This window comes from Paramisgurnus dabryanus, chromosome 17, assembly GCF_030506205.2.
Source record: "Paramisgurnus dabryanus chromosome 17, PD_genome_1.1, whole genome shotgun sequence".
Classification (NCBI taxonomy): domain Eukaryota; kingdom Metazoa; phylum Chordata; class Actinopteri; order Cypriniformes; family Cobitidae; genus Paramisgurnus; species Paramisgurnus dabryanus.
In genome coordinates, this window is record NC_133353.1 from 6730147 (window position 1) to 6757677 (window position 27531).

The window sequence follows — 27531 nt, forward strand, 5'->3', positions numbered from 1 at the left end:
GATCCCTGTTTTCTACCTTTATAAACTTGGAAGAGCAAGAAAATTAACTAAAATAACTTCAAATGTGCCCGTCTGAAAGATGATGGAGATATGTATCTTAGATTGCCTGAGGGTGAGTACTGTAAATCATGGGGTAATTTTAATAATTGTTTGGAGTATCCCTTTAATATATGGCTTCTGAACCAAAACAATATGTTTGGGAAGGTTAACGATTCATAGTCATATAGATCCGGGATGACATGAGAGTGAGTGAATTATGAGAATTAGTTTATTTATTAAAGGGATACTTCACCCAAAAATGAAAATAATGTCATCATTGACTCAGCCTCATGTCGTTCCAAACTCGTAAGACAGAACACAGTTTAAGATGTTTTATATTTAGTCCGAGAGCTTGTTGACCCTTCATTGAAAATCTATGTATGGTATACTGTCAATGTCCAGAAAGGTAATAAAAACATCATCAAAGTAGTTAAAAATAAATTCTGGTCCAAAAATAACAAAAATTACGACTTTATTCAGCATTGTCTTCTCTTTCGCGTCTGTTGTTGAAGCACATGCGCGAGACTAAAATCACGTGACTGCAGTGACGCGGATGACGTGTTATCCTCAGACATGTTTGCAAAGTTTTTTTTTTTTAAACTTCACTGCAAAAAATTACTTTCTTACTTAGTATTTTTGTCTTGTTTTCAGTTGAAATATTAAAAAATTCTTAAATGAAGATGTATTTTCTTGATGAGCGAATGACCTAAGAAAAGAAGTCTAGTTTTTATACAAAACATAAAATTTAAGCGAATTTGTGCTTAAAACAAGCAAAAATATCTGTCAATGTAATAAGACATTTTTTGCTGAATTTTTCTTGTATTAGGTAAATTTAAGAAAAAATTTTATTCCATTGGCAGATTTTTTTGCTTGTTTTTAGCACAAATTCACTAAAATTAGATATGTTTTGTCTAAAAACTAGACTTATTTTCTTAGGTCATTTGCTCATCAAGAAAATACATCTTGATTTAAGAATGTTTAGATAGTTTTACTGAAAACAAGACAAAAAAGTAAAACAGTCTGCCTCAGACTGTAAACGAAGCCTGGGCGCACAAAAAAAACCAGCTGGGGCGCACCAGATAACACGTCAGCCGCATCTTACGTCAGACAAGACAATGCTGAATAAAGTCGTAATTTTTGTTATTTTTGGACCAAAATGTATTTTCGATGCTTCAACACATTCTAACTGACCCACTGATGTCACATGGACTACTTTTATGATGTTTTTATTACCGTTCTAGACATGGACAGTATACCGTACGTAGATTTTCAATGAAGGGTCAACAAGCTCTCGGACAAAATATAAAACATCTTTAACTTCTTATGAGTTTGGAACGACATGAGGGTGAGTCATTAATGGCATTATTTTTATTTTTGGGTGAACTATGCCTTTAACACTATTGCAGCATCTATGGCTGTATTCATATTAATCTAGACGCAAGTTATTTTTTCACAAGTTGGGGAGGGGCAATTTGGCATCTCCAATTCACCTAACCTACCCGGAGTAAACCCACGCTGACACAAGTAGAACATTCCAACTCCAAAGTGACCTAGCCGAGGCTCGAACCGGGGACTTTGTGATTTAGAGCTAATATAAAACTATGCTGTGTGCCTGTATATAGTGTATGTGAGATATCAATTATTTAGTATTTAATAACTAATAAACAACACTGTAAAACACGCATTGTCTTTAAGGTATAGCCCGTTTAGAGAGAGGTTCATGTAAAAAAAACAAATTATGAATAGTTTGGGTGCAGGTAACCTTGACTAACATAATAAGTGCGCTTTAGATGAAAAATAACAATGAAAGTATAAAATTAAGCCTATTTAAATAATTCCCAGGCATTAAAAGCACCCGTCTCTTTAATGGACAGTGAGGGCATGCGATGCAAGCGTGTTGGCGTGGTGATGCTGTTGGCATTGGGCTTTTGTTCCCTGGAAGGCTTTCAAAGAGGGATGAAAAGGTGAAAATCTATTTAGTGGCTCTACGCCATACCTAAAGCGTCAAAGCGTGAACAGAAAGCCAGCGTGCCCCCGTGCAAGTCAGAAGAGAGATGTAAATACAGAAAGAAAGCGCCGACGACAGAGGAAGCGGGCACGGCATTATGGGTACTGGCAGGTAGTGCATCAGAATCAGAGGGTGGTTGTGCTAATAGTTCTTAATACACCCCGTGATGAGCTATTAGAAGAGGCTTTTTGTGAATGTGATAAATAAATCCTCTTTAGTCAGTGTGACAGTAATCCCAGCACCCCGTGCCTTCGTTTCTTACCAATCCATCAAGCGGCGCGCCACATAATCAGCGCGGCATATTTCTCAAATGCGTTTCCGTACGCTACAAAGGCTTCCTCAAACGCGCTTCGTTTATAGCGCTCCGCATATCTCGAGAAACTTTGAGCCTGCCCTGGTCTCAGAGGAATACGCCAAACTCCACTTCCCACGATGCCTTGTTTTATCTTCACAGAGTTGAAATCAGCGTGGGCCTTCCGACACAATAAAGGCACTTCTGAAACTACAAAGGGTGGCATCATTTATCAGAGCTATAAGCAATACGGCTTGCCTTACTAAGCCCATTACATATTGGATTTCTGTTTCCGTGGCATAATTTATTTGCGCCGCTTTTGCTCAAGAGCAATAATACTTGTTTTTGATCAATTAAGTATGTCGTCGTGAAATGCGAGGGCGAATGCTCACTGGGGCTTTCGCACAGGATTTAAAACGTAATGCCGGATTCCTCATTCATAAAAGGTTCTTTCTAACAACAGAAACGTTTTCCATAAGGATGCATAAAATGATGCTCCGGTGTATTTCTATGGTAATAATTAGAAAAAATTGCTATAGTTACAGTTATTGTTACTGCTGAATTGTTATTATGTTTTCTGAATCGGAAATTATTTGTTTTTTACAACACTCGTGAGACTAAAAAGAAACTCGGTTATGTTAATAATGACAATGAATACATAATCACTACATTCACCTCTACTGCATATTCTCTTGTATAACACTGACAAACAAAAAATAACACCTGTCGACACTTGTTATAATAAAGACGTTGGTAACACTTAAGGTTGAATTTGTTAAAGGAAAACACCATCGTTTTAAAATATTTTACTATGTTCTTACCTCAACTTAGATGAATTAATACATACCTATCTTTTTTCAATCTGTGCACTTTTAATCTTTGTACAGCGCTTGGTGAATGTGTTAGCAATTAGCCTAGCCCCATTCATTCCTATGGCTCCAAATAAAAGTTTTATTTTGTGACACCAAACTTACTCTTGTAACTACTCGTGTAACAGTCTTTAAATAGGGAAAACATGGACATAATTGGTGGCTTGTAAATTCATGCCTGTTTGGATCCTAAGGAATGAATGGGGCTAGGCTAAATGCTGGAAATGAGGGAGCTGGAAAATTTGTATATTTTCAAAAAAGTGAAGTGTCCCTTTAAAAAACATCTCACCTTAAGAAGCTGCCTGATAAAAATGCCAAGAGTACATTTCTGCAAACTTCAAACAAAGAGTGACCATTCTCAAGATGATGTAATACAACATAGCTTTGCGTTTTCATGTCTCAACATAATTGCCATAGTTAACCATTTGTGCTTAACCATTGTTTTGATGACTTTACTATTCTAAAATGTGTAAATACAAATAAAGATGAAGTACTTTTGAACAATAGTGTAAATTTGTGCATCAGATCTGCGATCTCTGTTGGGACATGGGAGAAGGGATGGATTACCATGGCGATGAGGTATGTTGTTGCCCTCCAAGGTGGAGTGTCTTGGGCCTAGTAGCGGAGCAGGAACTGGCATTAGGAGACCTCTCCCAGTATGGCTCGCTGTGGAGAAACGTGGAAAAGCTCTTAACGGCCATAATGAAAGAGACATCCGCCCTTGACACATCCCAAACATCCCATAATACACTGCTAAAACAGTCAAGCAAGGTTAGCCAGAATTTCAATCAATTATTGTAAATTTGGAAATGAAAAAGAAGATACATTGTGTAAGAAAGGTCTATTAACATTGGATTATAGAAGTGAATACATAACACATTTAAGTGATGAAATGTCTTATGACATCAGTAATGGTATGCAAGGTGCATGATGCAAATAGCAGATATGAACCTACAAAATGAAGGACTTCTGAAAAGAAAATCAGAAAGAAAACATTCTCTGGAGGTCAAAATCTTTATGGTTTACGTGTAATTACCTTACATTACTGCATAAATGACTTTATAATTTATGTGTTGGATACGATTCAGAAATATAAGTGTTTATTGACTGATTTTAGGAGCGCATTTTTCAAAACAGGCACAACTTTTCTGAGTTATTGATTTAGGTCGACGCGATTGGCTAGTCTCCACAGTGATGCGCTGCAGATAATGGGTGCCGTTCTAATTGCTCGGTATAAACGCCCTCGTTCACGCATTTATCTGCGGCACTCAAACGCTAAAGAGCTGTTATTTGTTAAGGGCTCTTCACGAACCTCGTTAAACACTGGAGGTTGCCGGAGGATGAATGGGGAGAAATTGAAAGGCACGGTTTCGACGGCGATATCAGACGAAACGAACGCCGCCGTGTTCCGCTCTCTATCTCCTCTAGATTGATGCCTTGCAATTTACAAACTTCTGCGGGCCACAATTCATTTAGCACAATAAATTCCCTGCAGGTATGGAGTGTCACTATTCCTCCGACACTGAATGAAATCGCCTACACACACACACACACCCGCATGAACCACCACGTCTCTGCGGCCCAATGTAGGCCCATTTTGATTTTGTTTCTTGGCCGTGAAAGGAACTGTTTATTCCAGACAGCGGCACAAGATTTGCTCCATTTTTCAATGCCGACTATATTACCCCAACACCGCGCATTCTCTTTAACAAAGACCCTTTTCCCCTCGCATGTTGGAAAAACTAATCCCATCTGGTGCATTGTACTTTATAAAAGGCTCCGACGTGGCCTTTCGGTGATTTCCAGGGAATCTGTGATATGATTGAGAATGTGTCAGTTTTGTAAGCAAGGCTCTGGGTGCACGTATAAACAGCGGCACCGCTGACCCGTCTGACTCCGTGTTGCTGCTAAATCCAGGCCCGGTGTGCCTGTCTAACAATCCTACAGGCTGGAAAATGTTGTATGCTGGATAAAACAGCTGCAGGAATATGACAGAGATCATTATTAAGGATCCAGCGATATAAATCGGTATTGACAGATCGAAAGCTCATTTTTCCCGCTACTGGACATCGGCCGATTGTTTAAAGACAGATGATGATCAGGGCAGATTTTATCTTGGAATTCAAAGGGTGGGAAAACACATCAAAACTGGAATTGGATGAAAATGACAAAAAATTGCAGTTTCTATGCTCCGCACTTCCTAATAACCAAGAGGTAACTTTACGATCTCTATCGTGAAGCCAACATGGAAGTGACTTAAACTGCATTACATCGACTGGCCACTAGAGACTGGCTCCAAAAAAGAGTCAATTCCCATAGACCCCCATGTTAACTCATTCCCCTCCAGCCATTTTTTTAAAAGTTGTCCGCCCGCATTTTTTTTTGTGATCTTCACAAAAGTTTCACAAAATGCCTTCCAGGAAAATGTTCTTCTAAAAAGAAAATAAACAAACAAATATATAAAATGAAAGAACAGACCCTCTGCTTTTAAACAAACAAACAAAATGGGGAAAATTTTTTATCCTATCTATATTTTTTCATCTGCTTATAAAACTCTTAAATATGTTTTTTAAATAAAATTTTTTTGCAAAAAGCTGAAACAATTGCATTTTTGTGAAGGAATTTTGTTAGAGATCGGATTCGGAACGATTATCAAAACATACACAGAATTTAAAACTAGTTAATAACGTTTTGGCTTCAGTTTTTGCATAAATTGGGTAAGTGGATAATCATCTGGTGGATAATCGCAGTATTGCAGATTAACATAATTTTTTTTCAGAAATACGTTTTTATGCAAATGTTTTCTCTTAAAAGCACACCATGGAACTTTTTGGCCACTAGGGGGTGCTAGACATGTATTTTTCACGCCTAGCGCCCCTAGAGGCCACAAGCGCCGCAGTACTGTCGCAAAGGAAAGGAAGACAACTCTTTAGGTCACAAAGTGTGCCTTCCAGCATGTCATATGAATAGAATTTCATGGGTTTTATTTCATTTCAAATGCCAAAAGGTCGCGTAGCTCACGTTTTCAAGCCAGTTGTAGCGGTGGTCGATTGGTTAAAGTTTATACAAAAAAATATTGCCTTAAAGGGGAATCGAACCCGGATCGCCCATGTCCTAGGTCCATGACGCCACCCCGGCACCACAATGTCACGTGATATAAATCTCTCTCTAAATTCTCCAAGTAGCCTCAAGTAAAAATCACGTAAAAAAATTGTGTTCGGGCGCCAGACAGGACTTATATATGCAAGCAATATAACATTACTTACTAGTACAAAAGCATGAGGGCCAAGTCAGCATCGGTCAGAAACCCCTCCTCCTTCTTTAGTTCACACCAGCGAGCAAACGCTGGCCCAATATATTTGATCCTCGTCCTTCTTTTTATTCTGTCACTCTCCCGTTTTCTCTTTCTGGTATCCTACGACAAAACCTGGGTTTCTTTTTTTTAGTTGCTGCTTCGGCCATGACAAAAACATCAGGAAAATAAATAGTTGCGCTCTCACGTCCGAATTTGAGGAAGTGGAGGAAGTGATGTATGCCGTAAAGCAGATTTTTGTAGTTTTTTGTTTTGTGTTCGGGGTACTACTCGAAACCCTAAGTTTAAAAGTACAAGTAAAAGCGATACAGACCCCGTCAGGCTATGGTAGACATGTCATTTAAACTATTTTAAGTCGATGTACCATCACAAAGGTCTTGAAAATATATGATGAAGGTTGAAAAACTACAAAAGTGTCACTTTAATTGACAAGATAACTCGTCAATGGCGGGAAAAGAGTTAACATGCCTAACTTTACAGCAGAAAATAATATGTTTACAGTCTGATTTAAAAAGTGGTTTTGATCTATATCTAATTTTACTCTTCATGACAACTGTGAGGGGGATGAATCATTTAGTAATTTATCAGTTTAAATTATATTAAGCCTTAAAGTTCTGCATAATTAAGGGCGTGGCCACTTGATTGACGTGTGAACTGCCACTGCTGTCACTAGAGTCGAGCTAGGCGGGCATAGTTTCAGCCACCAGCCACCTTATCTAAACTACGTCCTGCCTCTTTACCCATTTTCGGTTATTTACAGTACGAGTGACAACAATAGGCTCCGCCAACTATTGGCTTCAAAAAAGCTCTTTACAAACTTATGGGTGACGTAACAGACACTACGTCCAGACGTTTTTTACAGTAAATGGTAAATACATACAAGAGGTAAACTACAAAAGGTTTCACTTTTAGATTATGAAAATACAGAAGGAGTAAAACAAATGAAACCTTTAACCGATACTTTTAACAAGAACTTCTAGCATCTGCCATTTTAATCTCAATTATCCATTTGATTCAATGCATAGCCCGACTGGATTTGATCTCCTGCTGGTTTGGCCCGAGCGTTCACGGAGACAACAGCACAAGCAATGTAATACAAACCCCAGAGTTTTCAACTTCTGTTCTGTTGGTTTGCAGTAGCATCAGAGGATTATTATCCAACAGGATGGTACCATGTCAGAACAGAGAGTCCCGTGCCAAAGGGCTGACCGAGAGACACACAATGGCTGAGAAAGATATATTTTTCCATCTCTAGTATTCTAAAGGTGTTCACAATATTGTTTCACCGAAAAAGAAGTGCACAAGACCGATGCTAAGCTCCTGCAGACCTGCGATGGATCACAAAGACCTCCGAAACGCACAAAACCAAGAGGGTGTCAATCAAACGCAGGAAGGCTTCACACACCTGTCATAACCCCGCAAAATAACACCTTATTTTCCCACAGCTGCGTAAACGGAAGAGTCCGAAGGGACAAAGGTAAGACAGACGACAGAATGTGATGAGAAATCAAACACCATCCTGAGGGAAAAAATGTATCGCTTGATGAAAACCTCAAAATGTGAGATTTGTAACCAGTGCGGTTTACCATTGACATGAAGGCCTGTAACCTAAACCTAACTGGCTTATAACTCCAAGGTCTTCAAATCCCACAAAATCCCATATACATTTAGTCATAAGAGACGTAACATCATAGTCTGGTTTTGATAAGCAGGACAGGCAAGTTTATTCTGTTTGTTGAATTTTTGTCTCTGTACTTGCTAACAATTGCCCAGCCGGTTCAAAAACACCCAAACTTCCCTGGCATGTTTATTAGGCTGCGATATTGACTGCTGGACCGGACAACGTGGCCGCCCGGTGTGATTTACGCAAGCTTTTATCGAAGTCATCTGGTGGAGTGGGGTGACTGACATTTACAGGTAAATTCCTCCACGCAAGAGTCCATTACTATAACGCATAACCCCTCCACAGATCCTCGTTCGCTCGCTGACCGCAACCCTGCCACCATCACCAACACAATAAATCTACCGCTCAAGGGCCAATGGCTCTGACCACAGCGTTAACCTCACGTTCTTGAAGAGAAAGGACAGATTTGTCTGCTCGGACGAAATGAACATAAAACTGACACACAAAACGCACAGATAAAGCCGTCTGGAAGATCTCTGCTCATCGTTGTACAAGTAATTCTCATCAGACGTACAGGTCGTCATGTTTTGAAGAAATATCGCAGACTAGGGATGGAAGATATCTCAAAAATAACGTAAAGGTACATTAAAATATGTATACAGCAATAGTTTGCAATAACTAAATGATTTTAAAGGGCACCTATTGTCTGATTCACGATTTCCTTTAATGTGTAAGTGTGTATTAGTACATGTTAACGATATGCAAAAGGTACAAACCCCAAAGTAAACAATAACTTGAATGTTTAATATGAACAAATAGTCCTCATAAACGGCTGTTTAAATAACATCCTCTATTGAAACGAGTGGAGGCCTGGACCCGGAAACAATATTCCTTACATCACCACTTGTAAAGCGGATAAGAACACAAACACACACATAAATATGTTGTTGCCATACTTTCCATAGGCGTAATGGTTTTTACACTAATCAAATTTTATATTCCATAACCCCACCCCTACACCTAACCCTTGCAGAAAACCTTTGGCATTTCTGAATGTAAAAAGTTCAAAACAGATGGGACCGTCTTCTCAAGTGTGTGTGTATGTGAAGTCAGCCCTACTGTTCAAGTTCTGCTACACAAATGAATTATTAAAAACTGTCTGCTACACCACATCAAACCAGCAGCAACACTGAGAGATTCACTGCGGTACAGGGATGACAGTACCATCATATCTGTTGTGTAGCACACACACACATACACACACAGTGATTTTGGTTTACCCCAAAAACTAGCAATTTGCCATCATTTTTTCACCCTGAAGTTGTTACAAACCTGTATAAATTTTTTTGTTCTGCTGAACACAAAGGAACATCAAGCAGGAAGCAGGAGCACCATTGACTTCAATAGTAGGAAAAATAATATGGAAGTCAATGGTGCCCCAAAACTGTTTGGTTACAAACACTGCTCAAAATATCTTCCTTTGTCTTCAGCAGAATAAATACATTTATACAGGTTTGTAACAACGTTATGGTGAATAAAAAATATATTTTCAGCGTGAGCTATCACTTTAATGGGGACATATTACAAAAATCTTTTTCCATGTTTAAGTGCTATCACTGGGTACCTAAAAAAAACATGAAAACGATCAACCCAGTAACTTAGTTTTGGTAAACCATTTTCTGCAAGCATGTGAAAAAATTCTCCCCCTGTGATGTCAGAATTATTTAATTTGCACTATCCAACCACAGCACTGGCATTTAGTGCAGATCAGCTCATTTGCATATTAAATGACACACCCCAAAACGCCACATTTTTGTAACAAAGTGGCAATTTTAACATGCTATAATATATTATATGTGGGGTATTTAAGCTAACACTTCACATACGTACTCTGGGGACACCAAACGTTTATTTGAAATCTTAAAGGGACACTCCACTTTTTTTGAAAATATGCTCATTTTCTAGCTCCCCTAGAGTTAAACATTTGATTTTTACCGTTTTGGAGTCCATTCAGCTGATCTCCGGGTCTGGCGCTGCCACTTTTAGCATATCTTAGCATAATCCATTGAATCTGATTAGACCATTAGCATTGCGCCTAAAAAATATCCAAAGAGTTTCGATATTTTTCCTATATAAAACTTGACTCTTCTGTGTACTAAGACCGACGGAAAATCTTTCCTTAGTATCTTTTAATAGCAGGGGACTATTTTTGGGCACTATATAATATCATTGCAACTTTAAGGTTTCCATCGGTCTTAGTACACGATGTCACTACAGAAGAGTCAAGTTTTAAATAGGAAAAATATTGAAACTCTTTGGTTATTATAAGGCGCGATGCTAATGGACTCATCAGATTTTATGGATTATGCTAAGCTATGCTACAATTGGTACCGCCAGACCCGGAGATCGGCTGAATGGATTCCAAAACTGTAAAAATCAAATGTTTAACTCTAGGAGCTGGAAAATGAGCATATTTTTTTAAAAAGTGGAGTGTCCCTTTAAAAAAGTCCTGTGAAATGTCCCCTTTAAGAAAATCAAACCCACAACCTCTGCATTTCTAATGCAACTACTAGAGAAACACTAATAAAACTAACAAATACAAACTAACCAAAACAATCAAAAAGAGTACAGAATCAGCCACGGCCCTCTGCAAAGATCCAGTGAGTCTGATAATGACTATCAACCATCTGTAATTTTTATATCTTGAAAGAAAAAAACTGTATAATAGTCCAATATTTTTCTAGCAGACGCCAAGAATAAGTCATTATGAGCCCGTTGATAAGTGCTGCTTTCAAAGTCAGTTCTCACCCGTAACCCCAGGCATCAAAGCTGCGGTCGGCCACGCGCCAACACTCCTCTAAAGAGACTCTGAGCTTTCAGCGGGTGGAATCAAATCTCAGCCAGTGTTTTAGTTCACATTAGGTGAATGACACTCACGCATATGCTTTGCTGAAAGTGCCAGAGGAGAAATGTGAATGATTCAAATGAGCATGCATGTGTGGGAGTGTAGTGAGAACGTCGAAACCTCCGCAGACTGACTCTCTCCTGTAGGCTATAACCGGTAACATCTCTGATGTCATAAACTTGAGTGAGACACTAATGATGCCAATTTATTCACAACTACGGCTCTTACTTTATCACTACGCACTCCTTCCTTACGGCCACTTTAAAGTATAACTTGGAAGTCCAACTCCATCCATACAGGGCACTTTATAAATCAACTAACTGGGCTTACTTCTGACAAAAAAGACTTCTCTTAAAGGCAACATGATGGCCATTTCAAAGCTGTAATGTGATGCTATTTCAGGGCAAAATAGACTTCCCAAATACTCAATCTGTCACCACTTGCCAAACAAAGAAAACAATACAATAAAATCACAGTGAGCCTCCATATGTTCTGATTGGCAAACATGCACTGTCAGTGTGTAAGGCCCAGACTCTTATTTTAACATCAAAAATTAAACACATTCCAGTTACTGATAACTGACATTAAATTAAAGACATTTAGACTGGCAAAATTGTAGAAAAGAAGCCTTAAGCACTGGATAATATATATATATACATATATGATTGTCTGCTTTAAAAAAAAAACTGTTTAATTCTATCTTCATTTGATCTCTTCAGTGTTGGGGGTAACGCATTACAAGTAACGCGCATTAAATAATAATATTACTTTCTGAAATAACGAGTAAAGTAACGCATTACTTTATAAATGTACACATTAATATTTGAGTTACTTTTTTTAAAAGTTATGCGAGATACTTTTCAGTTTAATTAATTCAATTTAAAACTAAAATAATGTACTGAATTAACTCTTTCCCAGACAGCGTTTTTTTTTTTTTTTAAGTTGCCAGCGCCAGCATTTTTTTATGATTTTCACAAAAGTTTAATGCCTTCCAGAAATGTTCTTCTTTAATAATAAACAAACAATATATCAAAAGAAAGAACAGACCCTCTGCTTTCAAAAAAAAAAAAAACGTTTCATCCATTAGTTCTCTCTTTATCACCTCTCAAATATGGGTAGGTTTCTTCAAAAACACCCAGTTTTGAGCCAAAAGCTGAGATAATTCCATTTTTGTGAAGGACTTTTATTTGATAGAGATCAGATGCAGAGCAATCTTTAAAACAGACACAGAGTTTTTCTCTTTCATGTGAGGCGCTACATCCAGGTCGTATAAGTTGCCTGGTGGATAATAGTGGTATTGCGGAAAGCCGAAAATTCTCGTCATTGACAGGGAAGTGTTTTCTCTTAATTGACGAGTTATCTCGTCAATGGCGGCGAAAGAGTTAAACTTAACATTATTTACGTAGAATTAAGCACTCTGTGCGCCTGAGCGAGAACAGTTCGGATCAGAAACAAAGACGGCAGGCCAGAGCTTGACATTTTTGCGATAATAAAAAACTCCTGCAAGGCCTGAAAGACATCAAGCCTCAACCAAGTAAGAACACTGTAAAAAAAATTCCGTAGAAATTGCAGCTGTGTTGCCGGTAATTTACCGTAGATTTACATATATGTTATTTACTGGCAAGAGTTTGTTCAAAGTTAAATGAACATTAAACATTTACAAGTCTTTGTCTTTACAAAGTAAAACTAAAAAAACAACATCAAGCAAAAGATTCTGGGAAACAAAATCTGAAGCAAAAACAGAAAAAGGTTGATGATGATTTCTGGTTCCCAGAATGCTTTGCATGAGGCTGTTATTGTATAGTTTAATTATGTAAAGATAAAGACTTGTTAATATTTAAAATGTATTTAACTTTGAACAAACTCTTGCCAGTAAATAACAAAAATGTAAATCTACGCTAAATTACCGGCAACCCAGCTGCAATACCATTGTAATTTCTACGGAATTTTTTTTACAGTGAAGTAGTAACGCAAAAGTAACTTAAAAGTAACGTAAGCTTTACTTTCCATGAAAAGTAACTAAGTAACGCAATTAGTTTCTTTTTTTGAGAGTAACTTAATATTGTAATGCATTACTTTAAAAACTAACTTTCCCCAACACAGGTTCTCTTTTTATTACCTCTCAAATGTGGGTAGGTTTCTTTATAAAAATACCATTTGAATTTTTGTAAAAAGCTTTTGTATGATCCAAAAATTCACAGTTTACATGGATAAAATGCTGCCCCTACATGTGTGGGAGCAAAAAAGAAGTGTTGTTTTCATGTATGTCCCTTTAAATGCAAATGAGCTACAGCTCCTCAATCCCTTACCAACAGACAGCGAGTGCTTTCGGTTAAAAATAGATTTGATTCCTGTGAATGCAATCTGAGACTAAAGTATTTCTAGCCGCATTAGTGCTAGAATGTGCTAACAAATATTTTGGGCAAAATTAACCAGTCAGTCAGTGGCTATGGGTGGGGCTTTGTTCAGTGTTTCCCATACATTGATTTATTTGTGGTGGCCCACCACAGAATCAACACTGGCCCCCACAAATAGAATTTTCATGATTCCCATTTACATTTTTATTTCACTATTTAAAACAGCTTAATTCGGCTTAAAATATAATTTGACATATAATACAGATCAAAAACAGATACATATCAAAGAGTAGAAGTGAAACATATTTCAGGTGCCAACACGAGATCAAATGAAACACGACATGATGACGTCACATATATGCTAATTAGTGGGTGGCGTCATCACCACCACAGTCTCTCAAAATCCTGTGGGAAACACTGTTGTTAGTGTGACATCACATTAACAAGAGAAAAACATCATGTATAATGAGACTGCATCACTTTAATAGGGATAAAAAAGGAGGGTGGATTTTTTTCATTGTAGGGTTGTTGTGTTCACGCACTGCCAACACAAATGTATGTCCAAACACCTTGTTAAAGTGGATCTTGCATAATATGGGTCCTTTAAATCTAGATTACTTCTGGAAAAGAGTTCTGTTTAAATACCGGCAGATACAAAAAAATAACAAAAATCATCTCCATACTAAGATTCTTTCACGCTCTTTCAAGTTCCACGGGGCGATAAAAGGAAGAAATAAACTGATGGATACAACAGAGCGGATGTTTTTGATTCACTGTTCTGTCACCTGCAATGGGACTGACCTTCATCTCTCCCCAATCAGCCTATTTACTCAGCATCAACGCCTCTCTTTCACTGGAGTGCCTCAAATTATCAGTGCCATTATTCAAAAGAGACAGCACCGATGCTACCAGATAGCTCTCGAGCCCATTCCGTCAGCTCTGAGGGGACATTTTCCGAGTCTGACGGAGAATTTACCCCTGCTAACATTGCAAAAATTACACCCCTCAGGAAGACGGCTTTTGATTCGCCACAACTTCGCGAGCAACGGAGCTTAGCGTTCAATTAATTAAACCTAAACCGCTGACTCTGTCTGCAATTGGTCACGCCTCTTCCTTTTTGTCTTTTTTTTGCGCTTGTTCACACCAGCTTGCCTTTGGAGGTTTTAGCTCCGACGGGGTTTACTAAATCTGACGCTAAATAAAAACCTGGAGGACAAGGCAAAGTGGAGAACGGGCTAAATTCCTGCAGGCTGTTGGAAGTGTTCAGGTCATGGGCAGCGCTGTTCAATTAAGCCTCCGGCTATTTGCTTGTGTACAGTGGCGCTCTCTTCTAACATTCTCCATTATGTCTACAGTTCTCGCTGTCATATTTGATTTGCTGCACGGTGAAATAGGTGGGGGGCGGAGTGGTGGCTTGAATCAGAGAGATTGTCAGTCAAGACGGTGGAGAACGAGGGAGCGAGAGATATACAGACTTAAAGAGAGAGAGAGAGAAAGAGAGATTGAAAGGATCGGCAAGAGAGCGAGGAAGATCGGCGCAGAGGGAGTCCGCATACGCTTTCGTCTTTGAAATAACTTTCAAATGCCTGGCCGCCGCCAGTCTCCGCCATTGTGTTACCGCACCGCGGCATCTGCATCCTATTAATAAGAGCAAAAGAATCGCAATTACACTCTATTACTTTAGAAAAGCAGCGAAAGTAATTGATAGACTGGATCTCGGCCAAATCGCTGCTGTACCAATTAGAGGATCATCTTCTCCTGCTTTGTGCGAATATTCGAGGGCAAACATCTCACGCCATTTGCATGAGGTGTCATTTTGCTGCCAATGATTACAGAGTAAAGGAAGTCTTTGCTCACATTAAGTAAAACATCTGGGGATGTTTTTCCATATATTATGTATGTATTTATGCATTACCGTGTTTATGCATGTCAATCTTGGAGAGACGGTTTCACCTGGAAATATCTGAGTCAAGCCAGTCAGAACCACTCCTTCATTCATATTTATGCATATACTGTGTGCCCCCCTCCACCTAATGCAACACAATGTTATTGCATTCAAAAATCATATTTTCCTGAAAAACCTCACAAGGTTTAAATGACAAAATAACAAGCTTAAACAAGTCAGCGGTGTTGAGGAAGAACACCATATGCAAATGAAACATTTAAGTTTAAAATTACACATTACATGCTTGAATTTAGACAAAAATGCAGACATACTGCATCTAGAAAAACAATCTCCACAGTACAACATTTGACAAACCAAGTTCAATCTTTACGACCATTCGATGATTAAAAAGTGTATTATAGGGCGTACACACCAAATGCGAATTCAACAATTTGCGTGAGTAGTTTACACACAAATCCATGCAAAGACACGAATAGTTGCGAATATACACAAACTCACACGGGGCGATGTGCTATTCGCCCCAAACGTGTCTTCGTGCAAGTTAAAAATATTAAACTCAAGCGACACAAAGAAAGGAATCTAGAGCGAAGAATGCGATGCTTCACGTTTGGTGTGTGTACGCAGTATAAGACAATCAGCCAATGTAGGGTTTGTGCCAAAATTAACAGTATTAATGATTATCAAAATATTCATAAATACTTTATTTATAGTATGTGTAAGCTCTATAGTCACTAAATTATAATTATTGTTGTTATCCATCAAATTTATTGTTTTACAAGAACAGCAGAAAATGTTGAAGTATTTTTTTTCATTTGCCTAATTACGGTTATTTACTTGCAGTCCTTAATGGAAAAATGGGGTTTAATGGTTGAATGTTACGCTTGATTCATTCATGACTTCAGGGAGAAGTTAAATGTGCAGACTCAAATTTGGGTATAAAAACACAAATTCAATTTGACATTCAAACACATTCAGTCCAAATTAAAACACTTCACGTTGCTGGATGATCTTTTTAGGGAACATATCATGAAAATCTGACTTTTTTCATGTTTAAGTGCTATAATTGGGTCCCCATTGCTTCTATCAACCTAGAAAATGTGAAAAAGTTTTGGTAAACCATTCTCTGCAAGCATGTGAAAAAACAGCTCTTTGAAATTTGGCTCCCCTTGTGATGTCAGAAGGGGATAATACCGCCCTCTTAGTCTGCATTATGCAACCACGGCACTGCCATTTAGTACAGAGATCAGCTCATTTGCATTTAAAAGGACACAGCCAAAAACGGCACATTTTTGCTCACACCTACATTTAGGGCTGTCAAAAGATTAATCGTGATTATTGCATATTATTATGATATTAGCAAAACAATATATTTACTATACTAAGGTTTTTGAGAACCATGGTTGTCAAAACCATGGTTATTTTGTAGTAACCATGGTTTAACTACATTAACCATGTTTTTACTGTAGTAAAACCATGGTTAATTTTGTAAGGGAATATCCTAAAGCACATAGAGATGCATCCTACTTAAGGCAGTTACCCCAGTTGTTTGCAAATGTAGTTGAAAGTGATGACAACAAACAGATACAATTAAATGCATTTGCTTCTACAGTACATAAGCGTTGGGATAATGCTAAAATTTAGATTCTGTGAAATAACTTATAACTAGCCTCACCAGCAGTCAGTCTACCTTCTCATTCTGTTGACAAGAAAAACCAAGAATACCACCACTACTAATTCATCTGAGGTCGACCGCCTCTATCCGCTCTACTGCCGAGCTAAGCAAGAGTTAGCCGCACTACCTGAAATTCCACCTTAATTGTGGATTATGGTGTGGAAAAACGAAGCAGGGAGGATTTAGGTAGAAAGAGAGACAGAAAGACAGTTTAAAGCCCTTGGCAGCGACGTATGCAAACACTGTGATTCCACGAAACTGACAGCCGCTTTGATAATATATGATATTTTGTTGGCTCGCTGCGAAACAAGACCCGGGATCAGCAGAAAACAAAACTCGTACGACATCCGCGCTCAATCTGCAAATGCGTGATAGAGTTCGGTCTCGCACAAACTCTTTAAAACCTCATTTCCTCACAATTATGTAACTCCCTCACGCGGTTACGCGTATACGCGCAAACACGCACCCTTTGGGCTATTAACAAACCTCTGCGTGTTTGATCTTTGACACTTTAAATCATGTTTTAACCGCTAAACGGCGCAGCTGCAATCAATTAGCGGCAGCGAGCTACCTCCAGCTGATAGCGAGGACAAGCTCCTGTGTTTGGCAGTCTCTGGGGTGGGTGCAGCGGGGCTCTAATGGGACCCAGCCGTCACGCGTGTCCCTTCCCAAGAGTTCTGCACATGTGCAAAATGGAGCTTAAGATGCTTTGAGACAAGAAGAGGAGAAAGATCCAGCCCAGGTGTCTCGCCGTGCTGACATTGCGATGAGGTAGGTCGGTGCAAATCTGACAGCCGGCCCTTAGAGACTGCGGTAAAGTGAGGCTGACATTGGCCATGACGATTAAACCTCTAAACTTAGACAACAGGACCTCTTCATTCCCTGAGATATTATCTTCATGAGCTGCTGTTGCAATGGACAGTGAGTTACTTTCTGTAGTTCGACATGTAGAGCATTTTGTTTGGCTGTAGTTTCGAAACACACATGGGTGATTCTCACAAAATTAGACTTAGGAGGTGTCATGAAACATTTTGATAAAAAAGTAAATGCCATCAAAATAAGAAGCATACAGTTACAAACATCTCTTCATGTACTATTTTGCACATGATTTCAAATGAGATCATACAAACCACACTTTTTTTCCACATTTAAGGGGAAATTTTTCATTACCGCAACGTGTCCATGACTGGATTTGGGTTCTTTGACATGGAAATATTTATAGTTAAAAAAATCTAAAAAATAAAAAGCTTCAGTGCATGTTATACTATAAACATTTACAGTAAAGAAACATGTGGTATTTGGTGATCATTGGTAAATTTAGAGACAATGATAAGGAATATAAATGTGTCCAAAACAAATTTTCTCATCCTCCGCAACATTTATCAATCATTGTTTAAGCCCTCAATGAACTAACATTAAAAAAAAAAATTGTTGGAAGGGACATAATTGACTGTGACACTCAAGATGGCTACCAGGTAAGCAGTTCTTATTTTTTTCTATCCAGATCATAGTACATAGACAACTTTTTAGTTCTCATTACCGAAACATGAGTTTGTAAAGCATATATTTAATGTAATATCATGTTGTGGTAATGATCATTTTTGATAATTAAATCTATTTTTTAAATCCTCTAAAAATCATGGTTATAGTAAGTTCAGATCTTAATCTTATATGTGCAAAAAAATGGCTTTAAGGGCTTTTTAAAAATTTTGATGCTGGACACCTTCTAAATCTGGATTTCGTGAGAATCACCCACATGCTGTACTAATCAAACATATAGACTCGATTAAAGCACTGTAAGTCGCTTTAGATAGAAGCGTCTGCCAAAGGCATAAATGAAAATGAATAAATGAATTAACAGTGGACAAGGTGTTTAAGTGAAGGTGTACTGTACAGAAAAAATCTGAATGTAAAATGCAACAAGACCGCATAGCTTTTGCAGTGATGTATTTGTAAGTACAGCATGTTTTGGGAATTAAACATCGTCCTGAAAATATCTGTACCTTTAGAAGACACTGTATGCTACATGCATTGCATACCATCAGCTGTGTGATCTGCATGCTTAACTACATAAACCATCTATACTCCAAGCTGTTCAGACAAGCAGACAACTACATTACATGAGGAAGACCTCTCCTTGTCCAGTACACTTTAAATAATAAAGGTGCTACAAATGGTTTGTCACTGCGATGCCATAGCGAAACCATTTGGTCAAAGGGGAGTTTACCCTAAATGCTTGACACGTAAGCTTATACTTTTATACTGTTTTAATACTACATAAACATTTCCTGTATTTTCTGGTTGTATTCTCATAAAGAGACCGAGAAATAACGATATATGATCACTATACCGTTGCAAAAACAACAAATCTAATGGTAGCATGGTGGCCTAAAACTTTTGCACAGTACTGTAAATTTATTACAATCTGAATTAAAGGAACAGTATGTAGGATTGTGGCCAAAACTGGTATTGCAATCACAAAACTTGTGGCTAAAACTGGTACTGAAATCACACAACTGGTGTCACAACTGGTGTCCAATACACAAAATGACAACATAAACATCAGTTGAGGGCTGCAACTACACTTTTTAAATGACAATATCCTGGCCAGACCACTGTTGTCAGTGATATTAGTATTTGAAATGAAAATTATTTTTAATGTCTAGTGACATATCAGGGCCATTTTATGATTAAATTATATAAATTTCTTACATACTGTTCCTTTAAATTTATATTTGTTACCATAATATTCAATTTCTGCCAAATGCAATAAAATTGTTTGCACAAGAATAAGAAAAGTAAAAAGATGTGCATTGTGTGTGATTGATGCTTTGTTTTATTATTCTCGGGCCGCCACAAAGAATAATGGGAAATGCAGTTATTTCACACAAGCCTGTCACCTCATAAACCAGCAAAATAATATCCTCTAACAAGATGTATAGATATAATTCATCTGTACACTGTAAAAAGGTAATGTAGTCATGCAGCTGTTTGCCAGTATCTTACTGTACATTTTAATGTATGTTATTTACCGGCAAAGGTTTCTTTAAAATTAAATGAACATTAAACATTAACAAGTCTATATCTTTACAGAATAAAACTAAAATAACTCCCTCATGCAAAGCATTCTGGAAACCAAAATCTAAAAGGGAAAAAAAAGTAGTTTTATTATGCAAAACTAATTTATATACAGTATGTTTTTTATACATTTTTACAGTGTAGTACACAAAATGCAAACAAACTAAATGATATATTTTAAACTGCCAAATAAAATAAAAACATTGACCAAGTTAGTAAAGTTAGCAGTCTGTTTTCAGCTTTGATTCCATCATTGAGGTCAGAGACCAAGGGGCAACCTTCTGATCTCTATCATGAAGCAAACACGTAAACTGCAATTCATTCACTGGCCTCTACAGACTGGCTCTTACAACAGAGATAAATATGTTTACAGCCTGGTACAAAAAGTGCAAATTCTGCATAATTAAGGGGCGTGGTCACTTGATTGACGGGTGAAGTGCCACTGCTTTCACTACCGTCGAGCTTGGCAGGGAAGGTTTCAGCCACCAGCTACCTGAGCTCTACCCATGCCCGCCTTTTTGCGAAATTTTGGTTATTCGCGAGTGACGCGCAGCCAAGATAGTGACGGCAGGCCCCACCAACCATTCACTGTAAAACCCAACAGTTAACTTAACTCAAACCATTTAAGTAAACCGGTTGCATTAGACCATTTAAGTTTAAAAACACATACATTTAAGTATTGTGAACTTGAGTCATGTGCAATTATGCACTTATATTTAAGTAGTGTGAACTTAAATATAAGTGCATAACTGCATATGATTCAATTTGTTTAAGTTCACAGTACTCAAATGTATGTGTTTTAAAACTAATGCAACCGGTTTACTTAAATGGTTTGAGTTGAGTTAAATTTTAGGTTTTACAGTGTTGGCTTCAAAAAAGCTCTTTACAAACCTATGGGTGAAGTCACGGATACTATGTCCATATTTTTTTACAGTATATGGGTCAGATCTAACATTTGCTAAATGAATCACAAAAAAATCTATTAGGTCAGCTATGTGGAAAAAGTTCAATCTGGCCAAACATCACATCCTTATCATCATCATCATTACCAGTACACCATCATTAACAGTACACAAACCCACTGAACACATGTTAAAATCTACAAATCCAGACCAATGACAACAAGCTTTAGTGATGAATTTTTACCAAAAAAAAAAATGATTGGAGTAGTAGATCAAGAAGGCATGAAATAAATGGTTCTTTTTAGAACCTTTGACTAAACAGTTCTCTAAGGAACCAAAATGGGTTCTTCTATTGCATCGCTGCAAAGAACCTTTCAAGCACCTTTAATTTAAAGAGTGTACTGTACACGTCTAACGAACTTTGATTTGCCATAATGATTTCAATATAAATGAGTTTAGATACACAGATGTCACTGCTGTGAAAATGTTGTGCTGTTTTTTTTTTAACTCTGCTCATAAAACAACTTTTACATTAACAATCTCTACGGAGCTATATAGAGACATGCAAATATATATTATGCTCCCATTGACTTTAATTACTAAGCTAAATAAATTTTACATTTCATATGATAATGACGTTCTCCAGTGGTATAAACACTATCAATCAAGTTAAATGTGAGATGTCTCACAAGCATAAGACATATTTCACTCAGCAGGACATAAAGTAATACATTTTCTCGTATAAAGACGTTCGCTCGACTAATTCATATTTATAGTATTAAACAAGTAGGCTCAGACAGTCAGACAACTCAAGGTTCATGTGCCGTTGCTAAACAAAGAAGAGACGGTTGGGCCGTGAAGTGGAAGGTCAGACTGTACATTTTTATTGCCGTGCCGCCCACTCGTGCGCCTGCTAAAATCTCTCCGAGTTCGTCTCTTTCACTTCTCTCCTCTGCCCGCGCAAAATGAACTATTTAACCTCTTCACATAGAAGCCTCCGCTTTTCTTTACGGTTTCTTTAAAGGTTTTCCCCCTCTTTCTTTCTTTAATTTAGTGAATATTTTTAATGCGCTTTTTAAATAAAGTCAAACTTAATATTCATCCAGTGCTTATCACTGTTTCTTTGCAAAGCAGGCCATAAATATTAATGAGGAGTTTGGTGTGGACCTGAAAGAGCCTGCTACGCATCGTCTTTCTCTGTTAAGAAAGGGGGGGTTATCACAAATAAAAACCCCTGGGTAATTTTTCACAGAAATAATTGCCCTGCATGTGGTAAATGGTGTTATTTTCTGGTATTTAAAACTTTGGCAGGGCTCCCCGTGTAATGATTTGCTGGCTGCGGTAAGCACTGGCAAGCAGACCGAGGGCCGAGAGCACGACGAAGTGAGAAGCGGTAAGCTAACTGTGGCCGCTCGGCTGGAAGGGTTTCAGGATTTGAATTAAAACAGAAGGATGTTGGTCCGGTGTAGTTCGGAGTCGGACTGAAGCTGTTTGAAAAGGTAGATGTCATGGAAAACAAGACGTGTTCTCTCATTTCGAGGAGAAACCGATATCTCCTAAATGATATTCAGCAAGAAACTACCTGGTTTGTAAGCTTTAAAGATGAAAACAAAGATCAGCAAGTATAATTTTGCATGACTTCATTTTACTTCAAACTATGTAAAGTCACCTGCAATTTTATGTTTCAAACAGAGATGGCGATATAGATGTAAAAAAAGGATTGCGACTTAAATATTTATAATAATGTGTACTGATGAGTTTCATGTCACATTTTTTTGTACATCCCATTTCATTCATACTGACTTTTAAATCTTTGTAGGGTAAAAAGCAATTAACACATGAAAAAAGGGTACCAGTTTATAATAAGGTTGTTTTTGTATAATTAGTAAATGAATTAGCTAACAATAAAAAACAATGAACTTCAACAGCATTTGTTAATATTAGTGCATGTTTATCTCGGCATTTACTAATAAAAATCAAGTGTTGTAACTGTTAGTTAACATTACTTAAAACTAGGGCGGTAAAACCGATTAATCGCGACTAAACGTTTGCAGAATAAAGGTTCTTGTTTACACCATATATGTCTGTGTACTGTGTATAATAATTATGTATATTTATACCACGGGGCTGTTAAATTATTTATTCCGATTGGTGAGAAATGTTTCATGGGCGTTGATTATTTTTCAATAACCACACACCTAACCTTTAAAATGTCTTAAAAATAGGAATAATTGACTCCGGTCGTTTGAATTATTCGAAAATAATGCACACCCGTGGTGTAACGGCACTCCGCTTCGCGTCAATGGCCAGTCATCAATTATTCCTTATTTTATAAATATACACAGATGTACGGAGCCCCTAAGTGGACATGGAGCAAAAATTAAATAAAGTTTAGTTTCATGTCCTCACGCAAAACCGTGCTCAAGCGAAAGTTACACGTGCGCGCGATAGCTTAACGTGAGCACGCAAAACTAAACGTAAAAAAAATTCTGCACATGAAGGTTTTGCATGAGCACATGAAACTAAACTTTTGATTTTTTTACTCCAATGTCACCTTAGGGGCTCGGTAGATGCAAGTATATCTTAAAATATATAAATCATGTATATACAATTTTATATTATATATAATAATAAATACTTAATATATAAAGATTTTTTTTCTTAAAAGTATCCATGCATGTGTGTGTATTTATAAATAAATAATTATTTTGCACAGTAAACAAAAACTTTTCTTCTTTAACAATTAGTCGCGATTAATCGATTTGCAGCCCCAGTTTTAAGTAATGTTAACAGTTATAACACTTGATTTTATAAATGTATTAGTAAATGCCGAGATTAACATGAACTAAGATTAACAAATGCTGTTGAAGTTCATTGTTTGTTTATGTTAGCTAATTCATTTACATGAATAACTGTAATGAAATCAACTAACTTTAACAATAATTAATCAATGTTAAAAATATGTTAATGCATTTACTAATGTTTACTAATGCAACCTCTTATTGTAAAGTGTTACCGAAAAAAGTACCAACCTATCTGCTGTACGTTATCCAAGTTTACAAATGAGTTTTGCACTAATGATGACGAGCTATTGTAAACGAGCCTTAGCGATACGGGAAGTACAGATAAAGCAGGCGGCAATGAAAACAGATGAGAGCAGAGCCTTTACTCAGGTGGCCGAAGCGATGCCAGGATGAGACTCATTACAGCATTTGTCAGCAGTGGCGTTCTTGTTTGGATGGCGTACAAAACACGCCGTCCAGATCACACATAGAAGCTCCACTTGGCTGAAGGCCCTGTTGAACAGCTCTCTAAAAGAGAGCGAGAGATAGAGAGAGAGACCCAGTGACCTTCAGCGAATGTCACTGTAAAACACTGAGGAAATTAATACTGGAGAACGCATAGCAACAGAAGCTGCTAGAACACTGCGGGCCGGACCCGCGTCTAAGGACGGCCACGCCACGGTCCAAGCGTTCTGTTTCATCACACGCCGCTTGAATTAAAACAAATGTGATTCTAATCGCAATTAGTCTGCGAGTATTAAAATTTCGCCCCGTCCGTCCTCCAATCTGCACGTTCGGTCAAACCGCCAATTTGCTCCTGATTGAAGATCGCGATCTCGAGTCACGGCCAAGCACTTATGTTGGGCAAACACTGATTCAGCTCCAAACCTTCCCAAACTCTGGAAATCAGATGATTAGAACGCGTTGGCTCCGGAGGGGTCTCTCTCTGGAGCTTTATCTCGCTGACCCCGCTGATTTTCATTAAAGATATCAGTAAAATTGTTGTTTTGAAATGAAAAGTCCAAGTGCTTGGCACACAATGCCGGTTTAATTTCCTGTTGTTTCGCAGGCTTTCGGGGAAAACAAGAGTGTTGATGGGTGAGACTGCCTTTTGTTATCAGGTGACACAAAACGCTGGAGGAATGTGCCGGACGTGAATCTGAATCTACGAAGTTCTTGTGTGCATTATAAATGAAGCTAGACTAAGCTAAAGTAGTGGCAAAGCAACCAGGTTATTCAATTTCGATGGTGATGTGAGCAACCGTTAACAAACACTATCGATATGAGTACAGACACTGAACTCATGGATACAGCGGTGCTAACAAATAAAAGTACGTTGAAATCCAATAATTTCATACAAACATCTCTCTATTTATTTGCCATGTTTTAATAAAAAAATTTCTCTCTCTCCTGTCCAAATATATACGGTAGATATAAAAATATATGCAGCCATTGACATTTTTGCTAACAGTATTAGCATACAGCTTTTAGCTTACTGTATATTTAGTAAGTTATGAGTAAACTTTTTAAAACTTATCTTTTATCCCACATTTGTCATGAAAGCTCTCTTTTTGTTAATGCTGCAATCCATAAATTTTTTGGTAAAAAAAAAAGAAAAAATCTTTCAAGTTCATAAAAAATATGTCACCTTACCTTGACCCAATTCACAACAGTAAGCCTTTATTAATGATTTTAATTTGAGTTATTAAGTACGACTATGAGTAATCTCAGTTTGCCTTTAAAGGGATAGTTCCCCCAAAAATTCTGTCATCATGTATGTGAGCCCCATTCACTTCCATAGTAGGAAAAAATTATACTATGGAAGTGAATGGGGCTCACAAGCATTCCTTAAAATATCTTCCTTCGTGTTCATCAGAACAAAGAAATTGATACAGGTTTGTAATGACATGAGAGTGAGTAAATGATGCCAGAATTTTTTTTTTTGGATGAACTATCCCTTTAACCAGCGTAAAAAAATAACTCTGCAAGTAACTTGCTATTTTACATTCAAACAGAGATGGCGATAGAGGCAAACGTTACGAATTGCAGCTTTAAAAAATTAAAAGAAATATAGCTTTGAAGATAATGTTGTACAGTACCCTTGTAATTTCTTACACCATTCAGTCACCAGAAAAAAATCTCTTCTCTCCCGCTCATACATCCTAAGTAAATTAAACTTGAAAGAATCAGAAGTCGAGCGTTGATTATGACAGCTAGATTGTACTTTGGCCAGGAAATGGACACATTCGATTGTCTGAGGCTCTGGACCCCGGCAGCAGATTTAACCGGTCTGTAATGTACATACTAATTAGCGGCGAGCCAGAGGAATCCAGGCTAGCATGTTAAATCTGTTACATGACAGAATAATTTGACTCCTTAAAAGGATTATGCAAATTAGCGCTCATCACGGCATAGAAAGACTGAAAAAAGGTGACAGATAATTTATACATAATACACCTTCCCTGAATATCTGCAGGCAATGCACATGGCCAAGAGTCAATTCCATCAACATCCACCTTAAAAGCATGTTTACCTGTCATCTAGTTACAGTATAAAGCAGACAGCCTGTCATTATTTCATTTGTAAATCACGGTTTTCCTTCTTTAACACCGGTTGACATTTACGTGTAAGATACGTGGCCTACTTGTGTTTAATCGGAAAACGCTTCACTCGACATTTTAAACTTTCAGATCCCATTATTACACAAATGAGTCCGTTCTTTTTTTAAAGGGGACATTTCACAAGACTTTTTTAAGATGTCAAACAAATCTTTGTTGTCCCCAGAGTGCGCATGTGAAGTTTTAGCTCAAAATACCTTATAGATAATTTATTATAGCATGTTAAAATTGTCACTTTGTAGGTGTGAGCGAAAATGTGCCGTTTTTGGGTGTGTCCTTTAAATGCAAATGAGCTGATCTCTGCACTGAATGGCTGTGCCGTGATTGGATAGTGCAGATTAAGGAGCGGTATTATCCCCTTCTGACATCACACGGGGAGCCAAATTTCAAAATTTCATTATTTTTATATATATTTTGTTTTTAACAATTGCAGTTTAACATTGCAAAAGCCAAATCTTTATAGTTCAACTATGAATATTGTACAAAAAAAGTGCAAGTGTAAATAATCAACACTTGTATTTTTGTATACTGTAGCTCTATGCAGAGCTCTTAAACTTCTTTTGTTTATAACTGTTTAAAGGGGCAATCAGTAGGATCTACCCCCATCTAGTGGTGGAATTGTATTTTGCATTCAAACGAACAGTGCTTACTAGCTCCTCCCCTTTCCAAATGCGTGTTGCAACTACGGTAGCCGTTATGTAATCGCTGATCTCCTTGTCCGTTGCAGCTGGTTCACGTGTTCTGAATGAAAACGCGTTGTGGAAACACGTTGGTAGGCTAGTGCTTTTTGTCCCTCTCTGCTATTATAGTTTATCAATATGGCGGAACGATATGGATGCCTCCTTGGACTTTCCCGTTCAATGTAAGTAAAGAGAAGAAATTCTAAGCTTACAAAGAAAAGTCAGATCACTGGCAGAGGTCATTTGACACCAACGAGGACATATTTATGAATAAAGATTTTGAATAATAACCCACTTATTGCCCCTTTAACTTTCACAAAATGTTATATTTGAAGTATTAACAACATATAGCCAGTCTTCTCCTAATGACTAAAATGGCACTTCCTGTTTTCTTTTTTAATAATTTAAGGATATATAGGCTAAATCGCCTTTCCATTGTACAGTACACTACCTTCAAATGCGACTGTTGGAGTTCGCCCCCTAGA

The 27531-nt window shown here is 37.6% G+C and overlaps 1 protein-coding gene across 5 annotated transcripts in view; it reads right to left on the bottom strand.

Moving 5' to 3' along the window:
- The window catches only part of npas3 (neuronal PAS domain protein 3), a 324250-nt gene that overhangs the window by 258763 nt on the left and 37956 nt on the right, over positions 1 to 27531 (bottom strand). For 4 of the 5 annotated variants that reach the window (XM_065253793.1, XM_065253789.1, XM_065253784.1 and 1 more), the window contains exon 2: positions 3776 to 3874. The exons of the other annotated variant lie outside the window; for it this stretch is intronic. In XM_065253793.1, coding sequence (XP_065109865.1) covers positions 3776 to 3874 — 99 coding nt within the window. The remainder of the gene's footprint in view (positions 1 to 3775; positions 3875 to 27531) is intronic. 5 annotated transcript variants of the gene reach the window in all.